The sequence below is a fragment of the Lagopus leucura genome, unplaced genomic scaffold (assembly GCF_019238085.1).
Source record: "Lagopus leucura isolate 7727_CA_CO unplaced genomic scaffold, USGS_WTPT01 Super-Scaffold_100015, whole genome shotgun sequence".
Taxonomy (NCBI): Eukaryota; Metazoa; Chordata; class Aves; order Galliformes; family Phasianidae; genus Lagopus; species Lagopus leucura.
This window is the reverse complement of record NW_024962269.1, coordinates 15,750,312-15,775,428: the sequence shown is the minus strand read 5'-3', so window position 1 is coordinate 15,775,428 and position 25,117 is coordinate 15,750,312. Positions and strand designations below refer to the sequence as shown.

Genomic DNA, 25,117 nt, shown 5'->3' with positions numbered 1-25,117 from the left:
GGCACTGCAGGGCCCGTTCCCATGTATCTGCTCTGCCATTGCTGCATTCCTCAGCACTGTTACACCTCTGATCCACACAGAGACCAACAACAGGTGGTGCTCAGGCTTAGCTCAAAGCATTGCCTTCTTTGGGTTTTGCTGTTGCTCGTTTTTAATGGTGTCCATCGTGCTGATATAGATAGGCATGTGATTGTTTCCCGGATAACTGATTACACGATAGCTTTGTATGGATGAAATATTTGTAAGCCTGTTTGAATTTCTGTAGGACCAAAAGATTCAACTGGTGTAATTGCAATGGAAAAATAAGCCTGTTTTCCAGCATGGAACAAAATGGGTTTGGGGAGTTCAGATGTTCTTGGTGAAAGGAACAGGCGTTTCTGAAGGTGGATCACACAGGAAAAGGCAACAAATGTAAGGTGGTGTAATCTCTGTGCACGACTTCTGAACAGCGAGACTTCCTGATTTATTAATCGATCACCACTGGGAAAAACAGAACTGAAATGCGTCCCTGTAAACATAAACAGGTCAAAAAAAGCTTCTCATTACCGCTTTTCTTTCACAACTGGCCTACAAGCCCCTGCCTTGTGTCCTGCTTCTTGCATAAAAAGGAAAGGATAATATTTGAGGTGATCAAATACTTTACAACTTATATGAGGTTAACAAGGTATAAATCACCAACGCCTTAATTCAGATAACATAGCAAAATCTGATTTCCCACCACACACCAGCACCAACATACCCATTTTGCCAATGATTTATTGGATGGGGAACACTTCTACTGTACAAACAGGAAAACTCTTCAGATGTAGAAATATCCAATCTCTCATTTTGCAGATTTTCTCTCCCATACATCAAGTGTAGCATAAAACAGACAAAGAGACAAAAATATAAAATAAGGAGCAAGTTTCCTGCAGTTTTTCCACTGCAGTGCACACGGAAATGAACATCTAACATAATGAACATCAGCACCTAAACCAGAAAACAGAAGTGTTTTCTAGAACCGAAGCAAGTTATTCTATTTTCTCTGACTTATTATTCCATCAGCGTGTGGCCACTTATTCACTTCCTGGGGAAAAAGAAACAGCCAGCACTGCCTGCTGGAACCGTTCCTCACCCGACTGGAAGCACAGGAGTGGAAAGCACCACCTTGGCCACCCAGCACTGCTGCTAATTAAACTTATTGATTAACCCATTCAGTAAATATGGGGGATTATGTAACGCTGTTCTCCTCCATGGACACTTTAAATCATCCTCTGCTTTAATCCATGTGTCATGTTTTATGCTTTGCAGATATACATACACACACGTCGTGCGCATTTTATTCATGTCAGGCTCGGATGTATCACAGACACCTCGTTGTTAAATATGTTTTAATATAAAGTGATCGTTGCGTTCAGCACAACACCCTCCAAGCAGCCTCGGGTTTCCCTTAATTGTGTGACACACATTTTTATGGAGTTGGAAGTTAGTAGCACCTGATGTACAGCAGTGTTTACATGTTTATTTCTGTGTGCTCCAACCATCTGAGGAAACTTCTCAGATCAGCCCAACGGATTCATGAATACAAGAGATGCTTGTGTATTTGGGAATGCACGCTTTCAACCCAGTTAAAATCACTCTGACTGAAGGGAAATGCATTTATTAAGTACTTGAAATTGATTTGGTCCTATTAGAGGGAATAATTCAATCACCCGAGTCGTTACCTGCGATGAACTCAAGGTAGAAGAGAAAACCAAAGTTCCGTCCCCAGGAGCGGAGTCACCACACAACGCAGCCCCGCCCTGCCATTACCTCAGCCGCGCAGCCCCTCCCTGTGGATTTGGCGCCAAAAGCAGCCCAGCGCAGCTGCCGCGCATGCGCCCTGATCTCACCCAGCCGGCAGCCCGTCTCAGCTCGGCTGTGCGAGATCTCGCGAGAGCTGCGCGCTCCGCCGTGGCCGCCCGGTGGGGCCGGAGGCGGGAGCGGCGGTGCGGCCCCGTGTGGTGCTAAGTGATTTCATCGGGCTGTGCGCGGAGCTCTTCGCCTTCCGATTTGGGCGAGAAGTCCTTTAATCCGGTAGGAGGGGGAGAGTCGTCGGGGTCGGAGGTGTGAGGGGACTGGGGCCTCAGTGGTGGCCGCAAGGTGCGGCTGCGGGGGTCGTGCCGCGCGGTCTGGCCGTGACGGGCTCCCGTGGGATGTCGGTGCGGAAGGAGCCGCCCGGGTGTCCTGTGTGTGAAGCCGTCTGAGGAGAGCTTGTCCTTAAAACTGCTTTGTGCTCAGGCTGCGAGGAGCCCGGGGCGTCCTGAGCCTGAGAGGAGACCTCCGGCCTGCAGGTTGAAGGGACGAGCTGTAAGTCGGGGACCCGCACCTCGGCAGACTTCGGTCGCTGAAGTGCGAGTGGAAAGCAGCTGTGTTAAAAGCTGAAATGCTTTTGGTGTGTGTGTTCTGGCAATGACCCACAGCCGCCACTCCCAGGTAGCGAAGTGTGAGAAGCCTGTACCTTACTTGGCTCAGCAATGCTGGATTATGTCATTCTCTTGCATAGTATCTGCTACTTAATTTATATAACCTGCCTTCTGGTTGCCAGACCTTCCTTTGGAAGAGCTAGGTCTCATATAGCTAATGTTTGTCTGTTTCTGTGTCAGTTTTGTTGTTATCTCCTTTTCAAACACTTCTGATATTTCATAGACTTGTTAAGGCTGGAAGAGGCTTCTAAGACCCAAAAATCCAATCTCAACCCACCCCCATTGCGGCCCTGACCACATCTCCACTGTTGTGGAATTCTGGAATGCCTCCAGGCACAGTGACCCCTCTGCTCCCTGAGCAGTCAGTGCCACTGCCTCACCACTCTTTTGTGAAAGAAACATTCCCCATTATCCAATCTGACCCTTCCCTGATGCAGCTTAAGGTCATCACCTCCCATCCTATTGCTGTTACTGGGGAGCAGAATCCAACTCCCACTTTACCACAATCTCCTGGTAGGAGGTGAAGAGAGTGATGAGATCTCCCCCGAGCCTCCTTTCCTCCCAGACTGACCTATCCCAGTTCTCTCAGCCCCTCTTTGTTTCCTACAGGAGAAGGAAGTAAAGTTAATCCATGGCCATGATAGATCCTCTGGAGAACAACTTGTTTGATCTCCCTGATTATGAGAATACAGAAGATGAAACATTTCCACCTCTCCCACCTCCTGCGTCTCCAGGAAACGATGTTGAATGGGCTCAAGCTAATGGAGGTGAGAACCCTGTGAACCCTGGAGATTTTTCAGTAGAGAATGAAGTGCTGTGAGATCAGTTTTGTTGGAGTTCTACTTCACTGCATTGTGAACCCAAGTTACTTTATATTAATTGTATTTGTAAAGTTCTTGCTGCAGTCCTGTGTGGAACAGGTGAGCAGAAGGTACGTAATTGCTTGATGTAAGAAAAGGAGAGATCTAACTTCTGGATGTCTGATGTTTAGAGTTGCAAAGTCTTAAACAAGAAACCAGTGTGATAGTAAGTAATTGCTGGTTCTGAGGTGGAGGGATGATGGTGCCTTATCTGCTGCAGTCAGAAGCACGCGTATTAGCCTGAGTCAAAAGGTGAATGGAAGCTGATTCCTAGAAGGCTCACTGATTGTGTTCATACGTAACCTCTTTCTCTGTTATTGGAGGGGATGCTGGAATTCTGGTTCTCCCAGATTTCAGTGGGAACTTTGGGAAACATAGCAAAAAAACTGTTGTTTTTTTCAACTCTTAAAACTGGCAGTGTCTACGCGATATATTTTCATCAGGAATGCAACATAAAAGTTCTAAGACTACATTCCTTACAGTAGAAATTTTCCCTCTGTTAGAGAAGTTCATTCTTTAGTATACTTCAGAGACTTGATCGAGTCCCTGTCAGTCACTTGGGAGAAGTTAGATGAAATATGCAGGCATTTGTTTGGAGTAGTATTGCAGCAGAGTGCTTGTGACAGTTATCCTTTTGGTAGGGTAGGATCCTAGGTTGTGTGGTGGAATTCTAGCTGGTGCCATTTGTGCTGCGTGCTTACAGTATGTCATGTTCTTTGTTAGATCCAGATGGGAACCAGCAGTCGGAAACAAAGGATTCTTCTGCAGCTGTGCGGAAAGCAGTTAAAAGATCAATACCCAAACTGGATGCTCACAGGTACTTTTGAACTGAACGTTTGATAGAGCTAGTGCATGGCTGTGATCTCTGCTTGCTCATAGCTAGTGCCTGTTGCATGCTCTACCTCAACCTCTTTTTTTTTTTTTTTAACTCACCTGCCCATATAATACTGTTTTTAGTCCTGACTTTGTCGAGTTTTGCTTGGTACCTGGTACCTGGCTCACAACTTGGTTAACAGATTTTATTCCTGCATAGGACTCAACCAGCTGTATCCTCTTTATTTTGTTTTGTGCCTCGTATTGTGGATTTCTTTAATTTATTTCAAGTGCACTTCAAAACAAATCCTCAGTACACTGATGTCTGCAGGGTGTGCTGTGTAATTAATGCTGACACCTGACTTGCATCTGAAGTAGATAAACTGTTTGTAAAGGACTTAAGTATTTTCCTTTCTCTTATCACCAAAACTGGCTTAAGTTCCTCATGAGATTAGAAAATATCTAAGCTTCAGGTATGTTATGTTTTAAAAATACTGTTGTAGTCTTGGGTTGTTATCTATCAAGTTTTACATGGCCAATATAGGTACTGAGAGCGATTGTTCCATTTTCTTTCCATTTCATCAAAATCCAAAAGCTGCCTGGGCTCTGGATGTATCTATTGTGTGTTTTCAGAAACTCTCGAGTCTTACAGCAGCCTTACTTTCTGTGATAAGAGGGAATGTGTGTGTTTATTCCTTTGTTTTCATTAGGAGAAATCTGGATTTCAGGTAATTCTGCCATTGCATGTTGACAGGTTGGTTTCAGAAAGAGGGCTTCCTGCCTTAAGACACGTGTTTGACAACGTGAAGTTCAAGGGTAAAGGGCACGAGGTAGGACATGGTGAATTCTGGGGTGTTTACTGGAAGATTAGCTTAAATGCACAGATTGCTGCCTGTGGTGTGGGGAGGATTGATATCAAACTCTGACTAGACAGCAGCCTTCTTACAGTATTTGGGCATATGCTGCTGTGGTTTGTAGTTGCAAGCTTAAAAAATATGCATGTGCTTTTCCTGAGCTCTTACTGCTCATTTTCTCATAGCTTTAAATTGCACTTACATACTTGACTGTAGGATGGAAGATTACCCAAGCATTCATATTACTGAGATTTTCAAGCTGTGGGTGCTTAGTGTTTCCAGAAACATTACTATAATGTTTCCCTCTGGAGTCGGCTGATTTCATCAGCTTCTAACAGCTGGATATCTTGTTTCATGTTCAAGGCAGAGGATCTGAAGACACTTCTACGACATATGGAACACTGGGCTCATAGATTATTTCCAAAATTGCAATTTGATGATTTTATTGACAGAGTAGAGTCTTTGGGAAACAAAAAGGAAGTTCAGGTATGTATTGTTCCTGTCGGTTTGCCTTCATGCAGTGCTCAGCAGTGTGAGGAGTTGGCTTAGGAGAACAAGTGCACAGCAGAGGACTCAAGTTATACGTACTGCTGAGTTATACGTACTGCTAAGGTGTGTAATGTATTCCAGTAAATTGATTTCATCCTCTCATTCTAAAAAGCTACTTCAAGTATTTAAGAGTACATTTAAAAATTACTTTACTGCTTTATAGGATCTCCTTTAACAGAGCATCTTTACACAGAAGCAATCAGAATAGAAGTGCAGGAACTCACGATTGGACTTGGACTAGGAGGCTCATGAGAATGCTGTTTTGTGTGGTTAGATGACAGAAAACAATCTTGGTACTTAAGTTTTGGGTCGAACAGATGAATGAAAGAAATATTATTTCAGAATAATACAGCATAAAATTGGGAGCACTGTTAAAAACACATCAGTGTAAGACAAGATTTTTCTTTATAGATGACGCACCACTGTTGTAATTCTTCCTCACTTGCAGACCTGCCTAAAACGAATTAGACTTGATCTTCCTATTTTACATGAAGACTTCACAGCTAGTGAAGGTATGTTTGTTGTGCTGTCGGTTCACTGCTTAAAACTTTGTTTCCCTTCTTGCTAACCAGAAGTTAATGATGGTGGTACATTTTCCTGTTGTAGAAGATATTGCTGAGTGGTCCTCCTTTCAAACCAGGCTTATGTAGAACTTACTGCTGTAAAACCAAACTTGGAATAAAATGCTGCCTGCACAGAGGAAGGAAGTGGAAAGTGGGTGTTATGGAAGTGTTTATCAGTGGCATTGTTAGCAGTGTTCTTCCGGAGAAAATCCTGAAATCCACCATTCCTGCAGTTACCAAGTGAATGTACTCATAATTTGTACTTTATGAGCGTGCAGTCTGAAGAGTCTTGGATCTTAGTATTGCAGAAATGAAGAGTTGAGCATAGAGTTTATACTCTGGTTAGTGAGTAGTCAGTGAGTATAGTTAGTGAGGTTGGAGTGTTGAGTCCCTTACAAAAGGACTCAGTAATGCCTATGGGTACTGCTGTGTATGGACTGGTGTTGCTGTATGCCTGCTGTTGGTTTTTGTTCTTCTTTCCCATTTTTCAGAAATAAACAAGCTTTTTATTCCAATGAAAATGAGAGAGGGAGAGGAGCAGAGTTCACCCAGTAGCTTGGAAGGAACTTGTAGCAGAAATAAGAATTTCTGTAGTCTTTCCTAACGTCCATGGCAGGTGTTTATACTTTCCCTATTCCCCTGTGGGCAGTGCTTTTCGGTGGCTGATGACATGTGGCTGACTTTGCTGTTGGCTGCATTTGCTAGACATGGAATGCAGCTGTGAGCAGCCACAGACAGTGAAGTGAATGGTTCCTGCCGACAGTGTCTGTAGAGCGATCAGATCTTCTGTGCGATGGTTCCATACACCCGTGTTGCAGTGCTGGTATATTCTTGAGCCACGTTAGCAACTGTATGGCTGATAAGAAAATGGTACCCTGGGCTCCATCAGCAGAGGGGTGGCCAGCAGGGACAGGGAGGTGATTGTCCCCCTCTACTCTGCTCTTGTGAGGCTCTGTCTGCAGTACTGTGTCCAGGTCTGGAGCCCCTGGTACAAGAAAGACAGAGCTGTTGGAGAGGGTCCAGAGGAGCCACAAAGATGGTCAGGGGGCTGCAGCACCTCTCTACAAAGACAGGCTGAGGGAGCTGGGCTTGTTCAGCATGGAGAAGAGAAGCTGCGCGGTGACCTCATTGCAGCCTGCAGTACCTAAAGGGAGCCTGCAGACAGGAGGGGAGTCAGCTCTTTAAAAGGGGAGAGGACAGCAGGACGAGGGGAAATGGTTTGAAGTTGAGGGAGGGAAGATTTAGGTGGGATGTTGGGGGAAATTCTTTACAGAGAGAGTGGTGAGGTGCTGGAGCAGCTGCCCAGAGAGGCTGTGGATGCCCCATCCATCCCTGAAGGTGTTCAAGGCCAGGTTGGATGGGGTGTTGGGCAGCCTGGGCTGGTAAGAAATGTGGAGGCTGGCGGCCCTGCCTGTGGCAGGAGGGTTGGAGATTCATGATCCTTGAGGTCCCTTCCAACCCTGGCCATTCTATGTAAGTCACCAGCTGGAAAATGTGAGTGGCTGTCCTACAGCTTGGAAATAAAAGCTCAGAGTATTCTAATGAAGATCCAAACCTTTTGTCAGCTAACTTCTCTGTTCACAGGCTTAAAGTACTGCAGAGGCACAAACATAATGGGCCTTAGGTGCTCCTCCAGGAGTGCCATGCTGCTTTTGTTGGTGGGTGAAGTTTGTCTAATGGAATTAGGCTGCCTTTATTTTTGCGTGCATGAATTCTAGCAAATGAGTAAATCTCTGTAATAATGCACAGTGAATTTAAAACCATGTCTGTGTTCAATCTGTGATTCCTGTAACTAGTCCTTCTGCTTCCCGAAGCAGTGGTAAGAAAAGTGTCTGGCCTTTCAGTAAGAATTGCCTGACTTTACAGTCTGTTCAAGCTTCAGGCACAGCTTGCAAGTGTGAACTTTGTGCATTTGGCTTCTTCTGATTTGTTTTATACTTGGAATATCAAATATATGCGCCTTGAGAGAAGACTGCAAGTTAAAACAAAATTGCACAATGATCTTTGGCTCTCAACAATACAACTTCAAAATGTAGAACATAATCAGGAATTACTTAAAATGCTTCTCTGATAGATATTTGGTGGAAGGTCTGCGTTCAGTGGGATGCTTCCTGCTCTTCCTGACGCTCTCCCTCAATTCTTTTTTTATCCAGGTGCTGGAGGTGGAAGCAATGGGCTGGATATGGCCCCTGAAGATGTACATTCCTTCTCTGGGAGCGCAGGAGAACTGGATTCTCTCCTGGGTACAACTCTCACTGAAGAGCAACAGCAGCGAATGAAGAGGAACAGGCAGCTAGCCTTGGAGCGTAGGCAAGCGAAGATGCAGTGTAACAGCCAGTCCCAGCATGATGGTAAGCAGTTGTAGTGTGTGTGCAAGCTCAGTGGCCTGAGAGGTTCTGACAGCTGAGCTGCTGAGCAAAAGGTCCTTAGTACTTCTCTAGAGAGTAGAAGGCTCTAACTCCTGAACTTAAACTGCATTCCCGTAGGTAGATCCCTGTAAGAAGTCAGAGCTGCTCTCCCCAGCCGTGCCAAGTGGTCACAGCCCATCTCTGGTGAAATGAGACCGACTTGCTGGTCGTTCTGGAGTTGGCTTTCTTTGAAGACTGTGATTCAGGCAACAGACACTGCAGTCATCAGGCACGCAGCAACAGCATTTTCTCACTGAAAGCATTTTGTTTTTCCTTTATCAGAGCTCTCTCCCAGTTACCCAGAAGAGGAGCTTAACATCCCAGTTGCTCAGGATCTGACTGGTGCTTTAGAAGACACACAAGTTACTGCGGCCAGTGTTGCTGTTACAGGAACTGAAGACAGAGAGAGAGAATTGCAGTGTGCCAGAGAAAAGCAATGACATTCCTCATGCTTTGAATGACTTTATTAATAGGACCCCAACTCTAGGGGGGTCTTTAATAGGACCCCAGCTATTACTGTTGGTATTGAAACATTGCTGGCTCTTTCCAGTCTGACTCCAGGAGTTTCAGGAAAGCCTTAACTATTACATCTGTATAGCTGGTCAAAACTGTTTTCTTGAAACTGCAGTGAATTGTTCCCTGCATTGGAAAGCAGAACCCTGTTCTTCATCTGCATACGAGACTTTTTTGTACCTTTACTGACGTTGTTTAGGAAATGGGTTTTCTGGCCAACGCTGACATCTTTCAGTTGATGTCAAACTGAATTTAACTGAGATGTTAACTGGTGTGTGCACGTCTTTAGTGGAAGATATATAATAGAGACTAGTGCTATACTTGAACAGGAATCTGGGATATTTTTTAACTTATCAAGTACCTGTATTTGTTTCTTATGAAATGGAAGTAATTAAATTTCAGCAGTCAAACAAATTTTTGTATGAGGCTGTTTAAACTCAACTTCCCAATTTGTGCAAGTCACTGCCAAGTACATCATGTTTGGGCTTTGACCGAATTAAATTTGACTGAGATAAAGTCTCACTTTATCTGATCCTGTTTTCTGGCTTGAAGCTCTGTACTGTTACAGAACTGTTTTCTTCCCCTCTTCTGCAATAGCTGCAGCAATTCAGTGTGATCTTCTGCTCTGTGGAATGAATCTGGTGTCGAGGATGACAGCTGTGCTGGAGCCCTGAGGATGCCTGATCCAGTAGCACAGAGCAGACTCGCTCAACCTAAGCTGAGGCCCAATGCAGCACATAAAGCAGGGGACACAAGTCGATGTCAGCAGGTGTTACACAGTGCCTGCTGTGCAGCTGGGAAATTGTGCTTAAGGGAGGGTCTGGATTAGTGTGACTGAATTAATTTAGTTTAATTAGTTTAGTTTAACTTAAATTTAAATGAATGTAGGTATGAGTTAAAACTCAGTATAGTGGAAAAGAACCACCAGTTGCAGTGAGTAGGATGGATGGTAAAGTAATACTTCAGGTTTAAGAAACTAATGTATGGAGAACGGGGTAAGCAAGCTTTTTTTTCACTCAATGACAACCAAAAGGATTCACTACACAGGCTTTAGTCTGGAAGGTAAGATTTATCATGTGTAAAATCTTTGTTGCATGTACTCATAATCAGATACAAAGAATTCTTATTTAAAATACACAATTTATCTCATTAAAATGACTTCATTTTTAAAATATACTTTAAAAAACTGTACAAAGTAACTGTAAGCAGAGCATCAACAACTACACGCGTCAGCTGAGACATCCAACAGAGCCCAGTCCCTGATCTCCTCCAGCAGCTGGTATAAGCTAGCTCCCTTTGTCTGGCAGTACTCTTGGTACTCCAGGCACTGTTCCTCAATTCCTGCACTTGCTTTTTCCTGGGCACGCAGTGCTGCTGCAGACTGACTGACTGCTCTGACTAAGTCAGATTTCACCACACCAGAATTCTTCTTGGAAACTTCTGTGGCTGAACTCTGGCATGGGCTGTTCTTGATTATTTCAAGTTTGATTGTGTCCGCGTGGCAGCGGGAGGTCTGCACAAGTATTTTCACCTTAAAAGCAATTTAAAAATCACTTAATTTGAAGAAAGCAAAAGGAAATAGCATGGTCAGAAATAAGTACTCACTGTAATGTGATCAAAGAGGCTTAACGTAACCGATTCTCCATTGGTTGTAGTGGAAGTAATTCTATTCTGAAACCGTTGGAGTGACCCAGGCTTCCATTCACAGCTTCTCTCACCTTGACAGGAGAGGACTAAGCCTTCCTTGTTTTTCATGTAAGCAGCACCTTTGATTCCATATCTACAAAAAAAAAAAAAAGCAGAAGTGCAGGAATGAGGGTAGAAATTCTTCAAAAACCTTCTCAGTTACCTTGCTGGTTTGAGAACCAAAGGAAGCCCAGCTAGGGTTATATGAAAGCAAAATTAAAAGGGCAAACGCTGCAGCCTGATAATCCTGCTTCAGTGATGTTTCTGACAGTGCTCATAAACAACCTCACAGTATGTAAGAACAGGATGAGACAGCAACTGAGCTTTTTCAAAAGCAGCAAAGCAGAAATGAAGGTCAGTAACCCGTTATCTTATGTGTTGGATGGAGCCCGGAATGCCCAGCTCATGGAAGAAGGGCAGTGTTGCACAAATGTTCAAAAGAGGTTCTCAGCCTGCTACATCACATCCTGGAGTGAAAGGAAGGAGTGCTGATGAATGCACGGTCTTTTTACTTGAAAATTTAAAACTAAACTACTTTTTCTCCACTCATTGTTCTGTCTCTGCAACCAAAAGCCTTTTAATGTTCTGAAATAAATAGACTATGTAGGATAGCCTTACCCTTTCTCCATAGCAGCTCCTTTCCAGAATTAAAACAGAAAAATCACTTATTATAATCTACAGAAAATCTAAAATGCAGTCATCAGTCAATGCTTCCTTTCTCAAGGACCAGAGGTGTCCTCACAGCATTCCAGAAGCAACTGATTTTAGTTTCAGCCCAAGCTCCACTCAGCTTACCTTGGCACAAAAACAAGCACCCCATTTGTTCGAATTGAGTAGATAACTCCATCTGCTATGCAGCGCTCATCTGTTTCTGGGCTTTTGTCTTTGAAGTACATGCATTGGAAGAGTTCTGTAGACTGTTTCTGAGCATGCTGGGCTGCCTGCAGGTGCCCCCCACAAAAAGAGAAGACAAAAGGACAGGTAAATATTCTAAAAAGCCTGTATGGCTGTGATCTTTATATATTTTTCCATTACTTTTTCCCCAACCCCCTGAAAAAAAATCTTATCTAAGAGGAGCGCTGCAATGTCGTCGTACCCAGAAGTCTCAGTAGAGTGGTATCCTTTCTCCCTGGGTAGCGTGCAAACACAGACACACACAGTGACCACCTTACCCTGTTTCTGTTATTAATGTGTTTGCACAATTCCTCAAGATCCTTGTTACTGAACAATTTATCCTTCACATCCTTAGTTTCCTTCAGAGTTGCTGCCATCAAGAGTCTGTGGACAACTATATCAGCGTATCTTCTAATAGGAGAAGTAAAGTGAGTGTACTTATCTAAAGCAAGGCCTACAAATAAAAAAGGAAGCAATAATAAGCAATCAAAGCAATCAACTCCTCCTGGCAGTTCAGGAATAACAGGAATTTCATAACGAGTGACAGGATACCATAATGATGAAACTCTTCCTCAGAACAAGAGCCGGTTGAGAAGTACAATGCATTTGACATTGCTTGAGTGGCCATAGATCGCAACAGCCTATTTACAATTGGATCCAGTGGATCATCTGCTTTATCCAGGGACTCAGCCAATGCTTTGTTAGACCTGTTAAAAAAGTGTTAATTCTGAATAAAATTATGTTTCTCTGATCATAGTAATAGGCTACAGCTAAACTCTGGCATTTTGGAGAACCAGAATCTAGAGTAAAACCCTCTTTTGTCTGGTACAGGGCGGATGCTGAGCTGGGTAGAAGTGTGTTCTGTACAGGAGAGCACAAATGCTGGAAAGGTGGCTTCCAACCAAAAGGCTCTGCTGACACACCTCATGTACTGATATCTCTGTACCATGAGGCTTACAGTCTTCTCATAGAACAGAGTCATTATAAATTATTCTGTATCTTTTAAAATTACACTGCACAGAATTAGCTTGGTTTAAACCCAGACTTTTATGCTACTATTACAGGAAATACAGTGCAAACAATGCTATCATAGACCTTAACTGCTACTCAGGGACTGACCAAATTCTCCTTAGGTGTGTCTAAAAATGATTCAACTACTGCTATTTTCAGTCCAGCCAGTAGAAGGAAACACAGCCATCGCCTCTTTTGAGTGTCATTTTACATAAAGGTTATGGTTAAAGAAATAAATTAAGAAATGCTAGTGTAGTCTCTATTAACATTGATATTCAGAACAGTAATGGTTTGTAGTAATAACATAGTCAAGCAGTTAATTGCTCAACTGATTAAAGTGCTTAAGCAGTAAAAGTACCGTGTGTCTATTGAGAAACCCTTGGCACTGGCACATTCTTGAAGGTCAGTAAAAAATTCCTGTCGTGGTGGAGGATGTTGGCGTAACAAAGCTTGATGAGGAAAGCTTTCTGAAATCTTTTTTGCCACCCAGTGGTTTGCAAGGATCATACATTCTGCTACAGTCTCATGCACTTCCAGTGGCTGCTTGGGGATGAGATCGTGAATGTTTTGTTTATCATCCAGTTGCACTCGGATTTCTACCCCTTCTAGTTCCAGAGCACCGCAGCTGTCCCGCTTAGCTCTCATGTGCCGTGCTATATCAGTGAGTTTGGATATTGCCCAAACCAGTTCAGACAATTTCTTCTCTCTTGTTCTTTCATCCAAGTCCTTGAGTTCCAGGATATCATCAGCAACACTCATGTCCCCATCTAACAACCCCTGTGCTACTTCATAGGCCAGCTTGTATGCAGATCGAATGATGCTTTTGTTGTAGCAGACGCTCAGTATCTCGAATGACTCCCTTTCTAGTTCCCACAGGACACTTACAGCATACCTTAAAAACAAAAATCACAGTTCTTTAAACAGTTCTGGTTGACTTAACATTTAACATACAGATTTCATCCTGTGCTGATTTTCTTTGCCCATCTGTTTTAAAGCACCATTACGCTGCAGTAGTTAATTTCAGCTTTCTATGACTCTCCACTACTTGGATGACAAATAGTAACAAATAATTCCGAGCCCATGCATACACAGTTACTCTGTAACAAGTGATGAAACATTTTTTATTTCTGTGCATCCACAAAGCACGCACAGTCCAACTGTGGAACAAAATTCATAACTTTTTTTTAGAGAAATCAATTAATTGTATGGTGACAGAACTGGTAGGGGCAGCTCAAAAGCAGCACTGACAATCAAAGAGTGGGGGCAGAGCTGCAGAAGAACAACCATCCCCTTTGTTCCCAGCAGCAGTGCTGAGTTAAGCCCTATAAAACTGAGCAAGGAACGACAGCTGGATACCTCACATTTCCTGTTGACTCTCACTGAGAAAGTCATCACCATGAATAAGCACTCACCATAACTCTGCTGTCTGAAGATCTCAACAGGGCTAACAGGCAGGAAACTTTGTATCAGATTTATTCTGTTAGTAGTTCATTTCATCAAAAAAATCAGCTGCATTGCCACAATCAAACAAATGGCATTTTGGCAAGCTAAAGGATTACGAAGCGTGCACCTCATCTAAATAACGTAGCATTAGAAGCTATTTTTAAGCATGCATTATTCTTTCAGTTGAAGATTTGTAATGCAAAGCATGCGTATAATTAGTGAACAGACAATGGTAGCAATAACTAAATTGCAAGAATTTCTATCCTCAGACATGTTGGCAAATCTTACCTATCAACTCCACTGAGAAGAGAGCATATGTCAGCACTCAGCACTGAGGGCAGCATGTCGTAACGACGGTCTGCCAAATAGTAAGTTGTGGCCCTGAAGAATAAAACACAGGTCCTGTTCTTCTGTTTGTCCCCCAGGCAGTTCGCAGTGCATCCACAGTACCAGCAACACAAGGCACGCAGCATGGTTTGTTACTAAGGGTATTTGCACACAACAGACAGGTGCAGTACTGAAATCAAATTATTTAAATATTACTCAAGTCTAAGTTTGCTTTGCTCTGAATCTCCGACTTCCATTAACGAAAGAGCTCAGGCTGTACAAAATGCACCCATTTAACATGATAGCAAACATCCCCTTGGATATTAAGTTTACATTTCATTGTGCCTACAACGAACAATACATTTCATAATGTGATTCAGAAGTTTGAGCTCCAAACAGTAGTAATAACAGAAAAAAAAGAGTATCTGGCATATTAACACATGGTAAAATATTGAAAGTAGGAACTTTTTCAAAGGAATTAACAGAACTTCTCGGTGTTTCCATAGGGTGGCCTCACTTCCAAGCTCCAGGCAGTTTGTACTTTCAGAAAATACATTACCTTGCTCTTGCCTCAACATCGGTGTAAGAATTTGCTGCCACAAAATAGGTTACATCTGCAATGTGGACACCTAGCTCTAGATTCCCATTAGGCAGAGTTCTAACGGACAGTGCATCATCCACATCTTCACAACCTTTTGGGTCAATGCTGAATATTAAGTGCGTATCTCTCAAGTTGAGACGTTTTTTTTCCTCCTCTGGATTCACTTTCCATGGATTCTTTGGAGAACTCGCAGGCATTTCATTCATCTGTACAAAATATTATTGGTGGACATACAGTTATATCTTTCCAAAAAAAAAGAAGCCAACAGATGAGACTGAATTTCCTTTTCCTTCTCTAATCTGGTAATAGTTTTGTGTTGGTAAGCTTTTTAATCCTGACAAATTCCTCTTTCCTTACATTTCCAAGTCAGACTGGGAAACAAAATCTGAAAGTGTGCTACAGCTGCTACTGTTGTAGGGATATTGCAGCTGTGGCACACGAGCACTGTGTGCTGTTTCTTACATGCTTTTAGTTTTTTCTTCAGTTAACTGTAGGTGCAATCGAAACACTTCTGTGACAGCTGGCTGCTGCCCTGGTCAGAAACAAAGGTGTAAGACAGTGATTTCAACACGTCTTGGCCATTGCAATCAGTTGTATAAACACATTTAAAGACAACGATATCTTAAAATTTTACATCAAATTAGAATTAAAAATTTGTAATTCTCTCCTGTTCATGAACAGGTTATCTTAAAATCCCTCTTGATGTGAGAATTTATAGTGTCCCTAAAACCAATGCTGTCCAAATGCAATTCCAGAAAAATACTCTATAAACAGTTTTCATTTTTCAAAAATCTGGAGGCAATTAATGCACTCAGCTCCAGAGGGCCCCCTCTTGGAGCAACGAGAGCCTGCAGGTGAACAGAAAACGTTCCTCATCATAAAGACTGACCTGAATTTCTGAGAAGGGAGCAACAGAAATGCTGTTCTCCACCAGAATAGCTGCTATTTCCCCTTCCAGATCTCCAATTCTTCCTAAAACTCTCACAAAGTGTCCATTTGGATATACAGAAGTTGATTCCCAAGAATCAATGCGCACAACAACTCTGTACTCCTGCAACAACACAATTCTTCTGTTAAAACAGCCATCTGCTCCTGGCAAGCAATCAACATAAACACTTTTCAGAGGCAAACTGTAATCCGAAGAGACTGACAGCTCTAAGCATCTTAATAGAAAAGAAAAATAAACCCACAATGAGAAGCATGTAGCTACTTAGAACTACATTTCTTTCCTGATTGTCAATGTACAGAGAATCTCTACCTCCAGGTATATTAAAAAACAAAGGCAGAACCAAGACGTAAATAAATATTCTTCACAATCAGAATTTACTTGTTAGCCTTTGCCTGTGAAGTACTTAGCATTGCAAACTAAAGACAGCTGGAATGAACAAAAAACAAAGATCTCTCTTCTTTCTCCAGCAATGGCAGGTCAATCATTGCAATTTGTTACCAGCTTACTGAAAAGCCCTTCTCTGCACTTTCACCAGAGTTACAGTCAGTGATCCAATAAAGGCATAGGGGTTACTAGTATGACCTCAGTTTATCAGAAAACAAAGCACAAAACTCAACAACCCGGAGTACCTGGACTATGGCACAAATTCAGAACTCAAATAGAGTTTATTACCTGAAGGTGAGACAATTCTGTCAGAAACTGACACTTCCTTATGTTGAACTTGAACTGCTTTTACAAACTTAACTTTACTAATAATTCTTTACCTGTCTTTTTGCCTTGGAAAACATCATCAGAGCATATGACACCCACCGTACAAACACAGAACAGAGAAATACTTCTTTCAGATTACCTGCAGTGCTTCTGCTTGCTGGGTACTGATCCGGATTTTGGGAATTCTGTAGTCCCAAGGTGTTACAAGGATTTTCTGAGCATTTCTGCCTTGGGACTGGCTCTCTTCTCTAGAGGGGAAAGTGACCACATAATCCCTCCAGTTCTTTTGAATGATTCCAACAACTTTACCTTTTAATAAGGAACATTTTCAAATAAGTTTCCATAGTACAGAATGTTAGACTGTAATAGGAGCTGGACACTTCTCCACTTACTTATTAAAAATCTTTATCATTAATTGTTTATTAAAATCAAGGAATCAAAAGGATGTTGTTGTCTTTTACATAATCAACAGCGAGAGCACAGGACACAAATGCACGCCTTGTAAATTGCTCTGTATCCTAATGTAAGTTAGTCTCTTGTAGAGCTGTAAAGAATGATAGTGTGTATTCAGGTAGCAAAGTGTTTGAGATTTAATCCTCTAGGCCAAGATCATCTTAGCTGGCAGCTTTCTCAACTAGAGTCAGTCTCCTCATTCAAGAGATCTGAACCCCAAATGCCTTCTATAGCAATGCTGGATTCAGGCTGACGTTACCATCTACTGTCAGCCTTTGCAAACATCTTTGCATTGTAATATTCCTGTTTTCAGTCAGTTGTAATTTTCTCAAATTAAATGCTTAAACTCAATGAATGTAAAATTCAATACTTTAGGAATTTGTTTAGAATAAATGAACTATTTCTGAAAATAAACTAAAGAATGGAATTTCACATATAGTAAAAAATCCAGTGGCTTTATTTCAGGGCTATGTTAGAATGCTTTCATCTGGCATAAGCACTTGGAACTTAGTATGGTATGGTAAATGTGACAGTGAAAGAAATCCAAGCAAAAGGACTCATAATGAAGACTGCAACACACATCAGACCAAGGAAGTGAGGTAATCTTAAGAAACCATTGCATAATTTGATCTACTTTACCTGTGGGCATGGGATCCCCAGTGGTGTCTGCAGGTGTTTTGTCCTCAGTCTCATTCTCACACAGGGCAACAGTCCTTCCTTTCCATTCATGGGAAGGGAGTAACTCCACTGCTACCACATCACCATGGATCGCACGGTTTCGAGCTCTGGCCCCGTAAATAAGGATGTCACTTTGAAGCTCTACATCGAAAATAAAAACTAAATTGAACTACTAATTCCTCCACCTCCCTTGACAGCATTCTGCTGAAATAATAGTTTACAGAAAAGTATATTTGCAATATGACCTCTCTCCAAAGGCAGTACTGGCAAGTAATTAACACTGCAAGAAAATTAAAATCTTTCCCATTTCTTAGAAGAAGAGATATTAATTCTCAATGTAACACAGCAGAGGCTAAGATGAATTCGCTGTTCTTAGGCAGCAGGTTTAGAAACACACAGAACAGTTAAACTGTTGATTCAACTGCTGCAGAATTCTGGGCAGGATTAAACAAGTTTTTACTAAAGAGTTTGTATATAGAATAGTGTAGGGACTTCCAGGAACATTTGAAAGTACTTATTAGTGAAAACCGGGACAGTGCGAGTGCTGTGCGAGGACAGTGTGCTGCTCTTTAGAAGGTATTTATTATTAACTCATAGCAGAGGGACAATACTGGTGATCTGATCTGAAAGGCATTTTTCCTGTACGATCACAGTGACCAGCTATGCAAAGTGACCACCTAATCCTGCAAATGCTTATCTCAACAAATGGGTGCCATCTGAAGTTTGAGCAAAGCACAAAGGTAACGATTTGCATCAGTATTCAACTTCAGAAAAGCTCTAGAGAAATCTGCTAGCAGGACAAGAGTCCAAAACATGGCAAAAGGTACTAAGAATAGGGGATATGCAGCACGTTGTTTTCTTGGAAGGCTCAGCCTCTGGATTAATGTCCATCCTCCTCTCTGGCTTGTGAAAAGAAAACACAAGCATGACAGTATCTTAGCTTTCATCTTGTTTAATATCTGAACAGTTATCTATGTATGTTTGGCTACATGGATTCATGTGAAAAGTGCAGGCAGTGCCGAGGAGTCACTGAATGCTTTCTTTGTCTTTTCACCTGTTTCTTTGCTGCCAAATCCCTGAAGTCGAACAAAAGCTTCCAGTTGTGCTCTGTGCTTATTGACATTCAGTGCACCCTAAAAGTAATAAATCAATAAAAAGAATGAAAGAGTCACACCTCTAAGTAGCCAACTTGAAATAAAACAAAGATGTGCTTGCTTGTACTTCTGATTGCTATTTAGGTCATTTTGGACATAACTTTCTCATAACTGTTTTCTCTACACAGAAAGAACAGACTTTAAGTGCTCACTTCTAGGAAAGAAGCACAAATTCTTTAAAAAGCTCATTTTTAAGCTGGTGAAGAACCTTTTATTCAAAGCACAGGCAGTGTAAAATTACTTTTACTGCCCGCTCTAATAGCGGAGATTAAATATTAAGAAAGAAAGCTCTACTTTTTCATATGCTATTTACACCTTGCTTGCAAACCTGTCAAGCAAAGAACAAATTACTATCAAAAGTCAACCTAGAGGAAGATCCCCAATAACAAATTTTCCTTTTTGTTTCTCCATCTGTTCACAAGATGAAGTACAGGATATACGTTGAGAATCCAAATCCCTTCCATCCTCTTACTCTTGCCTTCCCAGAGTAACTTTATTTCCCTCCTCCCACCAATCCATGCTTCTCCATCTAATCAGTCTAATTCAGGCAACTAAAAGCAAAGCACAGGACTGCACTGTTCTGTGTATGATCTCTAAGTCGCAGTTTACCTGGATGTACCTCCCAGATTTGATCCCAGCCTCCAATACTTCCATGGGTAAGTGCTCAGGATATTCTTTTCCATTGTTTTCTTGACTTTCAATCTCCCGTTCGCGCCGAGCTTGAAGAATCGAGTCAAAGAGTTCATGGGCAGCCTTTAAATCAGGCCAAAAGTTATCCAAGTAGTTCTGTGTGCACACATATGGACAAAAATGAAAGGATTTAGAGGTTGCTGCTCTTTTAATAATGCTTCATTTGATATGCATATAATGGATGAGGGCAGCCTCATGCTATACTCAAACAACATTTCCAAGTGGTAACTGCCTGCTCTAGGCACCACCAATTGTTCCAGATTCATCCTGATTCTAGAATGCCACAACAAAACCATCCAACAGGCAACCTATTATATTTACACTTTTTGTATGACTATCCTACATTAGAACTAATTTCCATTGCCTCATAGAAATCAAACACACGTGTAATCCTTTCTATATAACTTTGAAGTAAACCTTGTTGGTTTTACTCAACATCCTATCACAGCTAAACATAAACCTGCCATTCACGTGGCCTGCTGAATACAAGCAGTAACTAAATGAAGAATAAATTACCTTCTCAAACATCAGCATATCCTAAATTTGCCTCTATTGGCTATCAGACACTGTCTGAACAATGCTGATGGACATTTAGGTTACGTCTGTTTAAGGACTGTTTGCACTGCAGATTCAGACAGGTGGTTGGGATAACCAATTACAGGCTCTCAGTGCCAAATTCTTACAAAAAAAAATAATAAAACAATAGAAAGGGCTGCTGTTTTTCTTCTCATTTTTCCATTTTTCTCACTCACTATTTTCAATGACATTCCCATGACATCTTTGCTTTCTTTCATAAACATAAACATAATCATGAGGCAGCACTGCAGTACACATAAACTCTGCAATGATTTGCATGACGCATTGAGCTTTAAAGTATTTGTTTGGTCATTCCGATGAACAACAGAGGCAACCTTCAAAGGCATGTTACCTTAAAGGAAATCACAAACACTCCTTCTGTTTCATTTCCGTACTGCTTGATAGCATCTTCATCTTCTGTTACCATAACAACCGGCATCTGACCCAAGCAATGATTATAATACCAAACTGCTGCACTGTAAATACTCCTAGAAAAAAAACAAAGCTTGAAGTAAGATTTCTGGAATATCTCATTTGCTACTTGCAAGACATTTGCAGTCTTTGTATAAATGAGACTTTGGTTTTCACACATCAAGTTACATCATCTTTGTATCTGAAAAAGAAATGGTGTGCCATGTATGAGCACTCAGAAGACACAGAAGAAGTGCTTATTTCTCAGCATGTGTCCAAGCTGCAACATAACGTATTACTCCTGAGTGAAAGCTTGTAAAAATTTAGTTAGAACTGCCAGAAGTTCTGTGGGCTAAACAGGCTATGAGACATGACATCTAAGAGGATTTGAAGTATGCTCAATCTATTTATTATGCTAAGGAAAACTTTCAAATGGCTGTCTGCACGGGAACTGTTGAGTCACGGCCTGAAGCACTGATTGAACACGTGGGGAAAGGACAGGTCAGCCCTGGGAGCACAGTGAAGGCAGTGGGACAGGAAGGGGTGGAGCTGGCTGCACCTCTCTTAGACCTCATTTAAGGACTGACTGCCACTAGGGAAGAATCTCTGGTTGGAGATCCCTCTTTTGGGGAGTTTTCCCTGTGAGCCTCAATCTGTAGAAACAGGTGAGTGCCTTTTCTTTGTAACACCTTTCCACTGGTGCTAGTTCCTTTGTTATTACGCCTCTTTTACTGCTATTTCACTGCCTTGATCTTTCTGATCGTTACAGTGTCCAACTTGAAAATGATCTGAGAGTGTTTGTTCTCAGCATTATTACATTTTTGTTTATTTTCTTATTGGACCCAATGTTAATCAATCTTAATCACAAAAAGGCAATCTAGACTTTCACAATTATTGTAAACTGTTCCAGGCCTATGCAGAGCAAAGCAAAACCAAATCTCTAAATACAACATGATTATGTTATCCAGTGCAGTGCAGTTAAAACACACCTGGTCTGCCACTTCTCCATGCTTTCTCCCTTCTCTCTTGGCTGGTAAGAGTTCTGGTGGAACTCATTAGCAAACACTGTACAATCGTGGCGAGTGTCCTTTATTAGATTTCGCAACTTGTTGTACTGTCTGGAAAACAGAAAAGATGAATATTATCTTGTGCTTTTGTTTGATAATGCAACTTATTTTCATCTGTAAATACAGCTGAAAAACTCAAGGAGAACTAAGGTCACACACAAAGAAATGCATTTATTAAATTCCACTGTTGATGATAAAGCCTAAAAAATCTATAAGCAAGCTTTTCTAATTGTGTTACAAATATTCAGATTCTTAAACACATTTGTTTCCTGATAAGCCCCCCTCAAACATTATAAGTGTGTGGGAACTTGTTTTATCTTCTCAGAGACAAGATGCTTTGCAATACACGGGTTAATGTCTGCTAAGTGCCATGTAATAGCACTGACTGGTCCTCCAAGATGAGCGCTCCATCTGTAGTACAGCAGGAACAAAAAGGTGCACAAAATCTAGTTGTGGCATACAACACTATTTCTGCAAAGTCCTTTATTGCTGTCACAAGCCATCTGATTAATTAGTAATATTACAGGTTTAATGATTCCACTATCAAGCAGAAACTATTACAGGCATTGATGCCTATGGATCACCAAGGATCACCTTTCTTTTCCTTCTGTAAAATTAAATTAGGTCTTTTGAAAGACCTAAGAACAACTTAAGCACAGCATTTTTTCTGATTTAGGGTGACTGTTTAAACATATATTGTACAAAGTCAGTAAGTTACTTCAATCTATATTAAAACAAGTTGTTATAGGACAAGTACCTGCGACCTTTTTGATGTTGCACAGCTTGACATGCTGTTTGCATGAAAATGATACCTTTCAGCTCTGGAAACTCAAGAATCTCAAGGTAGTCCTGAACGACCTTCCAGTCTGGGACAACGTAATGAGTCACATCGTCCGATAACAATTTGCCATCTAAAATACAATGCAGAGGTTAAAAATCTAAACTTCCAGATACTGCTTTCTTGAAAATAAGTGCCAGGAAATTAGAGTTGCCTCTTTTCAAAGGCAGGCACGTGTACTTCTCAGATGAACAAAGCTACAGTGACTACTGTGGTACAATTCTCTGTTGCAATCTCTACAGTTTGTGACAATACCCTTTTGTTATCCACTAATGCCAAAATGTAGTGTGAATTCAATCCAAAGGAGTGAAGAACATCCAACTTCATTGTGAAAACGATGCCACTTAAAGTGCATTTAACATTGCTTTTTTCTTCTTTCCACTTTCATGAGGAAAGAGACCACAGAAAATCTTCTCATGGAATCATTCAATAGATGCAGTGTTTCCACAGATCTCTCTATTCAACACTATCCATTTAGAGTAGGCTCTTCTCCTACATCTTTACGCATAAGAATACAGATAAAAGGAGATGTTCTCAAAGAGGAAAGGTTGAGACCTGGACTATTATCATCAACAATATTCTCTAAAGAAACTCCATTCCTTATGAGTATGCCGTCAAAACCAACCCACCACTGATTAAACCTTAAAATGTCACCACTAATTAATTACTAAAGATTTGATTGGGTTGGCATTAACTCTGCTGTATTTGCTGATTTATCCATTTTAGTATTATAAAAATGGTACTTCTGTAGTTAGTATAGGGCAGGGAAATTGTATTTGATAAGATGATATAGACCTTGATGTGTCAGGTTATTTTCATGTGTCTCCTCGGAACTGTCACAGGACCAAGTGTGAATCCAGCAGGCACAGTCCTGTGCACAGTGCCAAGGCTACACCTTACACTGAAGGTATAGAATGGATGATGGCAGATTGCACATAAAAAAGCTAATATTAATTAATTCAGAAAAGCATTATAAGTAAAATGTCACTCAAAGTCTTATATAATCTGCTCACACTAAGCTATCCTTGCCTAACCCATATGTTTAGAGCACAATAACTTCTGGGTAGGCACAGGGTGCCATTAGAGGTATCTCAAGGTGTGAATTATGCAGAGGAGGAAAGTTTGAGCACGGTGTGCAGTCAGGAATGAAAACAAATGTTCACCTTACCTCTGGGTTACCTGAAATAAGTACACAGGGATGTATTCTGGCACTGATCTGCAGCACAATTTACATTCAAAGAGAAGTTGGTCATGGGCAGAGGGGTGAGAGTTTGGTCTGTAACTTATAGCCAAAAGCAGCGCACATCTCTGTGGCACCCAGATCCACAGGGGAGCAGTGATTAACTCCCCCTGACATCCTAGCTGGCACTAAAATGCTGTGCTGTCCTCTGCCCTTACGTGCAACAGGCACAGAGAACTGAAGTGACAACACCGGTGTCAGCTGCAGCTCAGAAAGAACTGAAATTCTGAACCTTTTATTTTAAGCTGATCTACAATGTGCTAAACAGTACCTCAGTACATAACAGCCTCAGGTACCTCAGAAGGTCATCCTATGCTGGGATGGGAGGCAGAACAGGAGCACTGTGCTCCGTTATGAACAGAAATACCTGTTGATGCACAACTACAGCTGCCACACGATGCCGGCTGGGCCCTGCTGTAAGCACACAGCACGGCCCGGGTTTATTACACGCTATAATCACCACCACGCAGAAATTAACACACTTTTAGACAACCTTCTGAGGAAATAAGGTGAGAAAGGCGCCTTTCCCGCTGCGCTCCGGCCTTTCAGCACCGCCCCGAGCTGTTACAGCTAAATCCTTTATCGACCAACACCTCCTTTCGGTTCCCTTTTTATTGTCCTCAACACCCCGAATCGGTACCATCGCTGTACTGGGTGCCGCCCGTCATCTCCCATCGCCGCGCATTGCCTCCGCTCCGCAGCGCCCATCCCCCGCTCCGCTCCCGCCGGTTCTCTCAGGCCTCGCCTCCCGCCCGGATCCCCTCAGCCCAAGGATCGCACCCGACTCTGGCCCAACACGGAGCGCACCGCCCCAGTTGCTCCCTCACACAGCAGCCCGCGTCGCCCGGCCCGGCCCGGCCCGGCCCGTCCCCTCAGCCCGCTCACCGCGCGGACAGCCGGCCCGGCACAGCGCGCTGCGGCACGGCACGTCGCTCCGGAGGTAATGCTCCCGAACCACGCGCACCGAGCGGCCCTGCTGGCTCCGCAGCTGCAGCACTTTCTCCGTGCGGAGCATTCGGACGGCGGCAACGAGAGGCGAGCCGTAAAACGGTCAGGCCGGAGATCCCGGGCCGCTGCGCGAGGGGCGGTGCAATAGGACGGGGCGGGGCCTGAGCCGAGAGGTGGGGAGGATGGCGGGGGGCGGGCGAGAGCGGCGCAGGCAGCGCTGAGCGATGGGCGGGAGCGGGCGGAGAGCAGCGCTGGGGGAAAGGCGCGAGCCGAGGGAAAAGCGCGAGCAGAGAGCAAGGCAGGCGCGAGCTGAGAGCGGCGCTGAGGGATAAAGCGCGAGCTGAGGAGAAGGCGGGAACGGGCTGAGAGCAGCTCTGAGGGAAAGGCGGGAGCGGACTGAGGGAGCGAGGCTGGCTGCAGCTGAGAGGAGGCTCTG

General features: G+C 42.6%; 2 protein-coding genes and 1 non-coding gene across 5 annotated transcripts; 2 read left to right on the top strand and 1 right to left on the bottom strand.

Annotated features, from left to right (window-relative positions):
- Window positions 1-1,930: 1,930 nt before the first annotated feature.
- On the top strand, window positions 1,931-9,536 carry TIPIN (TIMELESS interacting protein). Of its 2 annotated transcripts, XM_042875770.1 has the most exons (9): window positions 1,931-2,055; window positions 2,260-2,328; window positions 3,054-3,211; window positions 4,028-4,121; window positions 4,872-4,947; window positions 5,335-5,457; window positions 5,969-6,032; window positions 8,237-8,434; window positions 8,774-9,536. In XM_042875770.1, the coding sequence occupies exons 3-9, from the start codon at window positions 3,076-3,078 to the stop codon at window positions 8,929-8,931; spliced, it is 849 nt and encodes a 282-aa protein (XP_042731704.1). In that variant the 5' UTR covers window positions 1,931-2,055; window positions 2,260-2,328; window positions 3,054-3,075; the 3' UTR covers window positions 8,932-9,536. The 2 variants fall into 2 exon arrangements, with proteins under 2 accessions (XP_042731704.1, XP_042731703.1); XM_042875769.1 differs by lacking the exon at window positions 2,260-2,328.
- LOC122182760 lies at window positions 6,756-6,891 on the top strand. Its single transcript, XR_006179984.1, has one exon.
- A 517-nt stretch (window positions 9,537-10,053) lies between the features above and the next one.
- On the bottom strand, window positions 10,054-24,800 carry DIS3L (DIS3 like exosome 3'-5' exoribonuclease). 2 transcript variants are annotated; one of them, XM_042875767.1, is made up of 17 exons: window positions 24,619-24,800; window positions 22,413-22,566; window positions 21,578-21,706; window positions 20,530-20,665; window positions 19,521-19,697; window positions 18,812-18,890; window positions 17,719-17,898; window positions 16,766-16,935; window positions 15,856-16,017; window positions 14,925-15,172; window positions 14,327-14,419; window positions 12,954-13,487; window positions 12,137-12,291; window positions 11,863-12,038; window positions 11,486-11,631; window positions 10,610-10,784; window positions 10,054-10,535 (listed from the first exon to the last, which is right to left on the bottom strand). In XM_042875767.1, exons 1-17 carry the CDS (start codon window positions 24,746-24,748, stop codon window positions 10,218-10,220), a joined length of 3,162 nt encoding a protein of 1,053 aa, XP_042731701.1. In that variant the 5' UTR covers window positions 24,749-24,800; the 3' UTR covers window positions 10,054-10,217. The 2 variants fall into 2 exon arrangements, with proteins under 2 accessions (XP_042731701.1, XP_042731702.1); XM_042875768.1 differs by lacking the exon at window positions 22,413-22,566 and having other exon boundaries at window positions 24,619-24,655.
- Between the last annotated feature and the right edge of the window lie 317 nt (window positions 24,801-25,117).